Source organism: Ceratocystis lukuohia, assembly GCF_044167205.1.
Source record: "Ceratocystis lukuohia strain C4212 chromosome Unknown Supercontig6_pilon, whole genome shotgun sequence".
NCBI lineage: Eukaryota > Fungi > Ascomycota > Sordariomycetes > Microascales > Ceratocystidaceae > Ceratocystis > Ceratocystis lukuohia.
Genome location: NW_027263525.1, coordinates 722,124 through 734,340, shown reverse-complemented (window position 1 = coordinate 734,340; position 12,217 = coordinate 722,124). Strand labels below are relative to the sequence as shown.

The window sequence follows — 12,217 nt, the reverse complement described above, 5'->3', positions numbered from 1 at the left end:
GGGTCCAAGCACCCCATACAACAGCCAAAAATCCCAACAACGGTAAGAAGACAAGAGCAAGAACCAAAGAAAAAGAAGAGAACAAAATCTCCACATTCAAGGGTAGGGCAAGGCAAGAGAGGGGGAGTGTGGGAGGAAAGGAAAGGGAAAGAAAAGCAGAGCAATTGCCGATCCTTTTAATGCTTGTTTGTTCTAGGTGCATTTTTTGAACGCCTGATATGATATATATGTCAATATTTCTACTCCTTCCCTCCCTTCTTCTTTCTCTTTCCTCATTGCTCTGCCTCTTTCTGTTTTTCTACCTTCCTTTCCTTTATTTTTTTTTTTTTTAATTCTTACTACCTTCTTCTCTCACGCTTGCTTTCATGCTTGCCTACTTTAGCCAGAGTCTCGTATTGTCTCCCTTAACAAGACAATTCCGATTTTCCTAGCGGAAGCTGATATGGGTGAATCCAAGTAATTCATTTTTATTCCCTTTTAAGCTAAAAAGATAAAAATCTTGCCGTGCCTAGCGCAGTTTTAGCTCTTCCTCTCCTCCTACGTTACTAATAGGGCCGTTGAACTACGTTCGAAAAAGCCCGTCTCCTGTCGCCACCATCCTTTCCTTATCTTGAGAATCTCGAACATCTTTTTTTTTCTGATCTTTTCATTTTGGTTTTCTTTCTCGTGTTTTTATACGTTTCTCGTCTTTTTTTTCTTCTTTTTTTTTTTTTTCCTATCTGGACCTTGCCTGCCATTGTTACTGCCTTTTTGTACCATCTATTATAATATCTTGTCCGTTTTCGGCTACCACTATCGCTTCTGACGACGATCTGCACATGACACACAACAGCCTCTCAGCGCGTTTACCGTAACTTTCTTCTCCGACCCCAAAGGCACAGCTTCCTTTCGATTTCCTCCCCCATCTACTCCCTGTGCAGCCGCCTCCTCGAAGCTCTAGAACTCGCAACATCGTCGCACCTTCTCCGCCAACCCTTCCCATTGACGCCATCCATATTTCCATTATGACTTTGTCACAGCTATCTGAAAAGCCCGCCGCTGATACTACCGTCCCTCTGCCGTCGCAAACGTCCTCTATGTCCTCCATACCCAAAGAAGACGCCACTGGAACCATGTCTTCTACCCCCTCGTCCACAGCCCACCATGGCGCAACCGCCCAAACCTATAATGCCATCGACCCTGAAAGCCAATCTCCACCGCCGAAAGACAAGCCTATGTTCTGTGGCATCCAACGCCGCTCTATGATCATTACCGTCGGTGCGGGCTTGCTGATACTCGTTGCCGCCATCGCTTTCGGTGTTGGTGCTGGCATTGCCTTCAAGACCTGAACTAAACGGCTCAGTTCGCTCTATCTACATAAAATACTAACTCATCAGCGAGGCCGAGCTAGCTTAGACCAGCTAGGGCTTTGCCACAAATCTATGCTGTGTCTAGTAAAATATTTACTCGCGGGGTTGTAACCGTGGTCCAGGCCGCCCTGTTGCCTTTTTTTTTTCTCTTTTTTACTGCATACTGTCTGTCCGTATTAGGCAACTCCGACAACAGCTACTGGGCACCATGCTAAGCCACATTTTCATCAACATCCAGGCAAGATGCTTCGAGGAACTACAGCCAACTTGGCGCTTTGCGATTTAATTTGTCACTCTTTATGTGACTGCTCATTCGCACCTACGACACACACACCCAGAGCTTTGCTATCTGGCCTCCTCGGTATTTGCCGTCCTCGGCGTAAAGCCTAAAAAGGACAGTCTAGACCAGATGCTAGCACACGACAGCCTCAATAACTTCGGCTACATATACCCCGGACTACCAACCAAGCCGGCTTGGCAGGCCATGATTCTCAACACCCCCGTCACAGATACGTACAAAGAACTCGAGACTCTGGAGTTTGGCGTACAGCCTTGCCACCGATTGAACCAGATTGTGCAAGTTTGCCAACGAGCCCAAATGTGCAACTTAATTTGTCGCACATACTAAGGCATGCCCTTCCACAGACCTGTACATATTGATACGATGTGCACGCCGCCGGCATCTATCTCAGCACCAGAAGGAATCTTTCTATGGACCGTCTCCTGTAGTGTATTTACTTTGCCGTGTTAATGTTAAATCTCCGGCGCTGTATTTTGCCTACGACACATGATTCGTTATCAAAAAGCAAATATAGCGCGCATTTCATAAATGACTGTAATAGACACATTGATAATACCGCGCCTCTTTTATCCCAACTTCAACCCCTTACTTATCTTTTCAGGAGCCGAAGAAGCAAACTGGCCTCGTATCATTTATATAATGCACATTCACTCCACTGGCTGCAAATTGATGGTTACGGCCACGTCCCCAACACCCTGCGAGTAAATATGGAGGACATACAACGTGCTATTGAAAACCATTCCGCGGACAACTGACTGTCCTCCCAAGGCTCCGCGAATCAGGGTCAACCTCATAAGCACAATCATTTTCTAGTGCACCAAAAAGCAAAGAGTAGAGACAAGAGAGATAGTACCTAGTTACAAACTCTTGAGGTTCTGTGAGAAATAGGATATGAGAGTGTAGGACAATCGAAACTACACCCTTTCACCTTCCAGCAGCCGTTTCTTTTTCGAGTATGCTAATCGAATGAGCCGCATAGCTTACTTTTTTCCTTTTCTCTTTTGAAAACAGATACTTGCCTCATGGTAGCATCGATGTGAATCCCAACGTCGTCATTCTTGTCTACCGAGAGGGGGGAGGGGGAGTTGGGTTGCACAAATTTGACAAGCATCCAATGTGTAAATCCATTGGTCAAATCCGATTCCATCTACCCAAGAAAAAGATACAGTCACGTAATGCAACTATTCAAGTACCAATACCGATATAGGCTCTTCCTTGTGGTCTTGGTTGATCGCACTAGATAGTAATAATTGCATATTTCCGAGGGTCACAAAGATATACACAGGATTTACAAGACAGACAAAAACTTCATGAAATGCAAGAAAATTTTTAGCAATTAACACGTGATCCACGATAACAACCGTTCCATTGTGCCAAACCAGGCTTTCCAGCTCCCCATGCCTTCGATGAAAAAAGCCAATAAGATAAAAAAACAAACAAGTCTAAATAGTATAACAAAAGCAGAAATAAAGACAAAAAAGATGAGCAGGAAAACGCCATGTGGGAGATGAACTATCCCCCACCCTCCGAAGTTGCCTTCCGAGCTTGATGAGGCACCAGGTAAACAAAGATAGAGCATGCTGAATGCCCAACGGAAACAAAGCAAAAGAAATATACACTTCTATGTACACAAAAATAGAATTAGATGAAGAGAGAGAAAAAGAAAAGGGGAGGGAGGCGAAAAAAGAGTATGGGGAAAAAGGATTAAAACAATGACAGAAAGGCTCGTTTGAGAAGAAAAAGAGAAAAAAAAGAAAGGAATAGAAGGAAAAAATGACAAAGAGCTGCATATATGAGCATACAGCCAAGAATGAAAGGGCAAATAAACAAACCAAAACATTGTAACAGCGGCTGGTCCGAGATCAACAACTCTTGGTCACCCGCCATATCACCAGGCCTCGCCGCCCGACAACACGCCTGAGTGTATTCCAGACACCATCCTCCGCAAAGTCTAGATCATCCAAGTTCAGATGTTTGGAATACCTCCAGACTTCACGGAAACGCAAGCCGTCTAGGCCCTTATTAGGCAAAAACGGGTCGATCCATGTGGCTGATGCCGGCGCGACAAGGTATGAGCCTGTCTTCTCTTTTCGGTACTCATTGTTGCGGCGGTCGGCAGGCGTGTCGCAGGTAGCTATCTCCGTTAGCCGAGAAAGCAACTCAGTTCCAGGAAGGCTCATGACATCTTCCGTTGTCAGAACCTCGTTTTTGCCATTTAGGAGCCAGATAGGCGGCGTGTAAGTCTTCCACCAAACTGCATGTGTGGCATCGGGCTGCTGGCTCATAAAAACTTGAGCTGGAACAATGCCACCCTGATGATAGGTGCCCATCAAGATACCAAATATCGAATTGAAAATGACCCATGAAGCAACCCAATAGCGCCAGATCTTTTTATTCTCTGGAAGCTGGATCGATGACAATATCAATGGCACAACGGGAAGCAGAAAACGGGCTTCTTGATGTTTGAAGAAGGAAAGCATCATGATCCCAGATAGTGCCGAGTACAGACGGAATGAGTGACGCAGAGACATGCGAGCCCGAGTAAATATGAGAAGAACAGCCGGGCCAATCAATATGGGAAGGTTTCCGAAAAGATGTTGATACCAAGGGTGCAACCCGTGGTGAGCCAAGTTATCAGGATTCATGTTATAGCGAAGGTTGTTGAGGGGGGTAATGATCGGGTTCCTAAAGAGATCTAACCATGTGATTGCACGCGGCGTGTAGAACGCGGTGTCTAGTGCAATAGCAAGAAAAGCAGTGGCAAGACCAGAAAAAACTAAAGCAGCAAGTGAGCCAGGCTTCCTAAAAAGCTTCGGCAAAATGTACAAGCCAGGGACGAGAAGGAAGGCAGGGACTGTAATACGGTTAAATACCCCAAATACAGCTATAATCCCTAGTTGGACACAAGAGGACGAAATGTGCTGTTGTGGCAAAAGAATTAGCAACTATACACCTTTTCTTTTTGCGCATCACGAATGCTAGCAGGATATGAGGGTAGAAAAAAAAAGCATGGGCATCATGACTTAAAAGCAGCAAAATACGACTTTAAAAGGAACATGATTCAAGCCGAAAACAGCAAATGCCTTGTCTGTAAGCAGGAAATGGTGACAAGAGCCAGTCAAGACAACATGAACACGGGCGGAGATCAAAGATATAACATACCGGGTCTCTTTTAATACGGCTTATCAGCACCATGCACCAACACACAACCAAGGTCTCGATGGAGTTGGAAAAAGTGTGCGTTTGATACGTCCAGGTGACGTAGGATGACGCAACAAGCAGCCACGCGCGATTTTGGTGCTGTGTAGAGTCTTGCTTCATCAGTTCGTAGATGGCAAAGTCTTCCAAAACTAGACTGGTCACAAACATAAGCACTCTGAGAGTCCAGAATACAGCAATAGGTGTGATTTCACCATCAAGGCCATTGCCAACCCAGAGCCATTGGAGCAGTTGCATGGGAAGACCATAGACGGGCCATAACGGGAAAACGCTTCGTATGGGGTGATCGCCAACAAATTCCCATGTTTTTCGCACAGGGTAATGGAAGATTTCTCCTATAAAGATGTAGTTAGGCTGGGTTAGCTAGGTGTCCTAGTTGTTGATAAGGCCAGACATGTAAGCGAATAGTGGCGCAGGAGATAATGCAGCCGACGCATCAAGGACTGCATGTGCTGGATAGCCGTTCTATTTTACCGGCGACAGATTGGCAGAAACAGGCAATCATGCAAGCAATAAAGGGAATGGAGGGGCCACCAACCTGCTATCACTTCAGGGCCCTGAAAGTTTTCATCTGGATGCAAGTAACTGGGCGAAAGCGCAAACCACAGGCGCACAAGTAGGAGCAAAACTCGTAGTAGAACTGGTATGCGCCTTGCCATCTTGATGCATACAAATGTGAAGAGGGTATCGAGGGGAGAAAGGGCGTCAGCGACAGGGGAAGTGCTGTCTCAGGCTTGTGCTTGGATGATAGGGGATAGGTATCTCGGTTTGATTTCGCGCGAAACAGTCAATTTCGTGTTTTGTAGGCAAAAGAAAGGCTGACTGTAGTGGGGGTAGCGAACTCGAAGTGTCGGTGATTCGTGGCGGGTTCGTTGTCGCGTCAAGGTGTTGGGAGGTCGTTAAGAGAGGGAGGAGAGTTGCGATGTCCGTTATCAAATGTTGAATTTTCTAGTCTTTTGTCCGCGATTGCGGCTTAGTGTGGTTTGTGTAAATCCACAAATAGCATGTGTCGTGGCAAAAAAAAAATACAATGGAGGGCAAAAGTTGTTGTGAAGGCGCAAGTCGAAGCGCAAAAGGCGAAGGGCAAGAAATGGCAAGCGGGACAGAGTGCGGAGACGATATAGAATATAAGGAGAGAAAAGCCCCCCAACAATTCGTCACAAGGTTGGCGGCAGGTGCGAGATCAGATTGAGGAAGACTGAGAGAAGGCGCACACACGGCAACACAAGAAAGAGTAGAAGCGACTGGGAAGGAGAGGGAAAGAGGTAAAAAAAAAAAAAAGAGAGAGAGAGAGAGAAAGTGTTGAGAAGTTTCAAAAGGCAACTGTGAACTGGCGTCTTCTGTTGCAAGAAAACAAACCCAAAATAACACCACCCTTCTTTTGTTCCCACCCACCGTTATCTTAACAGAGCCAAATAACAGAAAGTGGAAATTAATAGCAGTAGCTCTTTTTGGCTTGGAAAAGAGATCCCTTCACCGACAGAATTTCCGGATTGTGTTGAGAGTTAATTGTGTGGTGCGATAATAGGTATGAGACTTTGAAGGTGATAGGAGAAATGGCCAGACCTCGATTTTATGGCTCGGTGCTAGTTGGAGCGAGCTCAAGGAGGGGAGAGAATTAGCCAGAGCAGCCCAAGACGAAGAAACAATAGAAAATAACCCTGGAATAAAAATAAAATAAAATAAAAAGCTGGCCGTTCTCAGCTGCAGATTCCGTGGGTGCTTGCTTCAACTCAGATGAAATATTGAGAGCAATTGCAATTGAACAATTGGCAACTACTTGATGAAGGGGAACAAGAAAGAAAACGCAAAGAAAAGGGAAATATCCCGCCCAACTAATTGCCTAATTGCTTCAATGCTGACAACTGTAACTTTTCTAGCCCTCTTGGCTTGTATCAGAGTCCAGCTCAATTTATTCGTTATAGATCGATCGACAAGGCCAGCAGGCCATGCAAGAAAACCATGTATCGCTTCAATTTGGCAGCCTGGCTCTTAGTGTTCTTTTTGGTTGATCTAGGTGACTTGGTCTGATTTCCTCCTCCCCTAGTATCTCCTAGAGACAGGGGCTCCCATCCTATCTTTCTTCATATGGGCTAGCAGTGGGCTTCCACTAAGCTAACAGATTTTAGCCGGGATACGAATGTCTCTTTGTATTGCATAGTATTGTATTATGTTATCAAGAGGCCAGAAATGAGCGAGCGAGCCAGAAGCAACGCATGTGTCTCAACCCAAATCTTGAATCCTCCGCCTCCACGCCTCCACGCCTCCCTTCCTCTCTCGCCGCTCAAATCCAGCCAATGCATCTCTCCCATTTCCCCATCCTCTTGGTTCCTCCTCACATTTTCTTGCTTTGCGTTATCCCTCTTTCTAGAGCGTCGTGAAATGTGGGGAAAGTCTTGCGGTGAAATGCACTTCAGTAGGCTCTATATTTCTTGGTATCTTTTAGCCACATGAGAAAATGGGCTTCTACTGCCCCTTGCCGATAACTGCCCAGGCCAATGTTTTTTGTCCTCAACCACACCTGCAATTCTTCGCAAACGGCAACTAGATCATCCTTAGATCTGCTCATGCCCTATGTATGCATTTACCTCCATGTAAATACTGGGTGACTGCAGGCCTAAAATCCATGCAACTATACTTGTGTGTTTGTGTGCGTACGTGTACGACATCACCCTATGTTTACATGCATTCACTTCCAGCCCAGATGAAAAAGAGACACTAATAGGACAGTTCACAATTCGTCAACCTGCTCATCACAAGTAGTCTAATATCATATCCCCTACTTTATCCCCTACCCCCTTTGATGTCTTCGTTTGATATCTCATTCTACCTACCCCTTACTCCCCTGTCCCCTTGTACAATGGCCCTTGCTTGATTCTTATTTCTCATTCTAATTTGTCTACGACTTTTGTCCACTTTACAAGGCAACATAATGTGCTCCTAATTTCAAGAATACATAAGAGGCTACCAACAGAAGAAGCCCTGGACAGCTCTTGTTAGAAGCACTACTGAATCAATACTTTGCACCACAAACTGTTATGCCGCACCCATATACTATGTCATGCAATATTTGCAAATGCCAGATATCTACTCAAGCAACTCATCAAGCTTCGTCTGTGCTTCACTCTGTCAAATACCCCCCCAAACCCCATCTTGCATAGAGCTCCACACAGATCCCCTTTCTATTTTTACAGACACCACCTTGCGTTCATACCACCACAGAGTAATTGACTCCTAGTCTAAACCCTATGCTAGGTTAGGCACATGATAGGGTTGCCACTGGGTGTCTATGGTAGTCGTGGAAAATGGCACACTGCACGATTTGTAATCAAAGAAAAAAGCGTGAATTGCCTTTGGAAATCTAAAAGTTCGTTGAAACGCGCTATTCTAGAAACTCTTTCTCTTTGATAAGTCTCTTTGTTCTCCTAGCTATTAATGCGTTGCTATTTTGTGATCTTCTTTGTTTGTAGCAAACCCTATCAAATCAGGCTACAGGCGGGCCGGACCCACTTTAGCCGTTTTGCCGCCTGAAGCGTTTCTTTTCTTTCTCTCCTTCGTCCCTCTTCTGCCATCTTCTTCATTAAAACCAGGACCCAGTCTTATCCATCCCCTACCTCCGACATTGCTACCACATCCTCACTCTCGCAGTACGGATTTTTATTAGTTAATTATTTCAATTTCCATCCAAAATCTACTAATATGAACGACTCTAAGGTCTGGCTGATGTCTAATGACAACTTCCTTCAGGAGGTCGGTACGTACACAAACCACCATGCTTGCTCCAATAACTCAATGCTTGATCTACCTTTGACTAACAGCATCTGTAGACCGGGAGATTATTAACCGCTCCGTTCTCATCAAGAACATGCTAGAAGATATTGGCGACCTAGTTCTGTCAAAAGATAACCCTATTCCAATCCCAAACGTCAACGATGCTGTTCTAAAGAAGGTAGTCGAGTGGTGTGAGCAGCACCGCAATGACCCTGCTACCAGCCCCGATGAAGACGACCTTTCCCGCAAAAAGACAACTGATATCGAGGAATGGGATCAGAAATTCATGCAGGTCGACCAGGAAATGCTCTTTGAGATCATCCTCGTAAGTCCATTGTTTTCCTTCGTCTCCAATGATCCGGTTTGGCTGCTAGCCTAACTATCCTTGTGTCACCCATCCCCAATTTCAGCCTTGCCCCTCACCTCCCATCTTTAAACGATCAGAAGCGCGGTTTTACATTTAATATCCCCCAAACCATACTGTCTGACAGCTATAATTACACGCATACTAATGAAGTCTTTTGGTCGATCAAATAGGCCTCCAACTATCTTGATATCAAGCCCCTGCTCGATGTTGGCTGCAAGACTGTCGCCAACATGATCAAGGGCAAATCTCCCGAAGAAATCCGCAAGACCTTCAACATCGTCAATGATTTCTCACCTGAGGAGGAAGAGCAAATCCGCCGCGAGAACGAATGGGCCGAGGACCGCTAAAGTACTCCCCTTGCCTTGAAGAAGTACATAGCCTGTTACATGGAAGACAAGTCACGCTTCATCCGCTCCGAACGCATCGATGGTATATAATCTACGAATATTCCGAATACTGCCGAACGACCGAAAGCCCATATGTATCACCTATCAGCTGTTTGCCAGTCCGAGGGGGATTCCAGGACATTTAACCTGTTCCCGTTCCTTGCCCTTTCCTCTTTTGTAGCTCTCTACACACACTCTTTTTTTTTCATCTCCCTCTTGTTTGTCTGGCCCCCAGGCTTGTTTTTCGGCGTTCCGGTAGGCTTTGTCGTTGTATCTTGTTTTTAGTTCTTTATTTCTCGCTTGAGGCTACTTGATGAATGGACTTTTCTTGTAAATGTGAGACAGAACGTGTAGCTGACAGGGACAAATCTGTTCGGATCCATATGTATACGCGTTGTTACCCATTTCCTCATCTATATCACAAATGCGTAGGACAGTATTTCTCCTTATTCATACTTGCCACCGATTTATACGGCATTCCATTCTGTGAACAGAAGAAAAAAGTTAGCTCAGCACATAGGATGGATATATCATCGATGGTCTAGAGTAATCACGTCATACCTGGGGGTTCGGTTTGGTGGGACCGAAGCGGCTCGACCACGACTTGACGTCCACCTACTATCTCTACAATTTACCCCACTATGACAACACTCGGAAAGACGCACGGGATATTCTCATGCCGTGGTCTAGCTGGGCCATCATGGGTGAATGAAGTAAAGACATGGTAGAACGGATCAAATTCCAGCATGATGCTTGGAAGTACATCTCGAAGGTGGAATGGAATGCTAGGCTTGCAATGCTAAATCATAAGTGTGCATGCTAATCTACATAGACTTAAGGAGCATATATTTTACACCACAAAATGGACTATCTCGTTCGTTTGGTGCATCTGGGCCTTCGGGATGTTCTGTAGCAGCGGGCAGGTACAGGCAAATAAAGAAGACGAAAACGAGAATGTATTTCCAATTCAGATCCATCCATATTCCACTATATTGAAAGTGAAATCTAATGGTAAAATATTAGAGACAAAAAAAAAGACCATGATAACCAACTGTGGCACACTCTATCACGAGTAATGCTCAACAGGATATAGAAAGGTGTACATGCACAGAAATCGGGATGGGAAATGCTAGACTGAAGCTGTTCCATGGGCATGTAGAAAGAATGGGTGATCAAATCAATAGAGAAGCGAGATTCAACTTCTCGCATCTCTCACAAACAATACTTGACAGAAAGAAGAAAGTTAATACATGATGTTGTATGAGGCATGCATTTTGGCCCTTCCATCGTACTCTACTGACTTCATCATTTGGGGACAACATAACGTAGAAATTGGGAATTGTATGAGTTTAGACTTTTCTTTTTGTTTTTCTGCTCTGGGCCCTCCTTTCTCGGGGTATATCCTCAATAACCCATGACGGATAGGTTGTGTACAAGCTCGAAGGACAGTCGGTAGGGTCCGTTGCACCTCTCCTCGCTCACAGAGGGAACATAGCTGAAAATGGCATCGTATTTAGATACCCAGGCGAGTCTTTCTCCAGTTTCTCCGCTTAGCGTTGTATCTATGATGTTATGTTAGCATGATGCAAAAACGGCCCAGGTTGGGAGTGACTCCTGCCCTCGGCATGTGGAGGTCGCAGACATATCTGAGAACCACACCCATAAAAGAGGGAGTAAATCATATGAACAAGGGATGTGTATCTGCATAGACAAAGAAGCCATACCTGATGGTGTTGCCGGTGCGGAGGCGGATCCACTGAGGGATGGGGCGGTTCTGCTTCTGCGCCTTCGCAAGCTTCTGCTTCGTACGGAAAGACTTCTGGCTCTGTAGTAGGGCAAGGAGTAACTAGTCAGCGACTTGCTACATTTCGTTATGTCAAAGGAATAAATGAATTGGTGTATCATATGCAATCAGGCCTGGGTGGTCGTCGTCATCTCAAATCGAACGGTGCTGCCTTGGTATGCCGCCTTTTCGGACGGATGATACTGTCGAGTCGCGTGTGGGTTTCAATTTTCGAGTCGTTGTTGGATTTCGCTTCCGGCTCTTTTATGTAGTCGTCTTATTGGCAGTTGGTTACTGTGAAATATTTCGAAGGGACGACAGCAAGACGGCGGCAGCAACCATGGCAAAATTTTCAAATCAAAATGACGACGACGGCATCGCAGGTTGGCTTTTAATAATGAGGCTCAAACGTACAGGCATTTTGGCGGTATTCTCGTTGCTCAAATGACTAGAATAGCTAACTTGGGAGATGTTCGTGAGGACCGTGATGGTATGGGTGGATAAAGTGGCATGCACACCCATCGTCTCCAATCCCGCACACAGAGGGTTCACCAGCCCTCGAAATGCAAAAATAAATGTGCAAAATCCACTGATTGGTGGGCGTATCAGGATCATGTGACTTTGGCTAGCAGTGCCAAAATGGGAAAGGTGGCGTCTTCTGTACGCCACATTTGTGTGGCAAATGATGACTAATATAACAATGTCGATGGCTATAGAGACTTAGCCATTTCTGGCTTGGCCCAAGCTGAAAGGGGGGCCGCGGGAGGACTCTGAGATGAGGAGGCTAATCTCGTTGAATCCAAAGGCCGAGAGCTGTAGTTCTGGCCTCTTCCACTTGACTCGCATCATCTGTGACTATACTGCAATAGAATACGAGTTCAAAGCTTGATTTCGAAAACGTTCTTGGACCATCACTATCTATATATTTTGCTCTGGACTTTCGTTCAGCAACATCTCCTCATTATATTGCTGTTCTGCCGAAGACGAAAACGAACAACAAACCGCCACCCAAACCAAACCGACCAATCCCTCCCACTATAA

At 45.4% G+C, this 12,217-nt stretch overlaps 3 protein-coding genes across 3 annotated transcripts; 2 read left to right on the top strand and 1 right to left on the bottom strand.

Annotated features, from left to right (window-relative positions):
* Nucleotides 1-1,004: 1,004 nt before the first annotated feature.
* HOO65_060183 (uncharacterized protein) lies at nucleotides 1,005-1,328 on the top strand (the record flags this gene model as incomplete). Its single annotated transcript, XM_071001071.1, has 1 exon — nucleotides 1,005-1,328. The coding sequence occupies one exon, from the start codon at nucleotides 1,005-1,007 to the stop codon at nucleotides 1,326-1,328; it is 324 nt and encodes a 107-aa protein (XP_070857533.1).
* Nucleotides 1,329-3,512: 2,184 nt separating this feature from the next.
* Nucleotides 3,513-5,528, bottom strand: HOO65_060182 (GPI mannosyltransferase 4; the record flags this gene model as incomplete). The annotated part of the gene is made up of 3 exons (XM_071003773.1): nucleotides 3,513-4,504; nucleotides 4,854-5,204; nucleotides 5,408-5,528. 3 exons carry the CDS (start codon nucleotides 5,526-5,528, stop codon nucleotides 3,513-3,515), a joined length of 1,464 nt encoding a protein of 487 aa, XP_070857532.1.
* Nucleotides 5,529-8,568: 3,040 nt separating this feature from the next.
* On the top strand, nucleotides 8,569-9,354 carry HOO65_060181 (E3 ubiquitin ligase SCF complex, Skp subunit; the record flags this gene model as incomplete). Its single annotated transcript, XM_071004038.1, has 3 exons — nucleotides 8,569-8,623; nucleotides 8,688-8,965; nucleotides 9,178-9,354. The coding sequence occupies 3 exons, from the start codon at nucleotides 8,569-8,571 to the stop codon at nucleotides 9,352-9,354; spliced, it is 510 nt and encodes a 169-aa protein (XP_070857531.1).
* Between the last annotated feature and the right edge of the window lie 2,863 nt (nucleotides 9,355-12,217).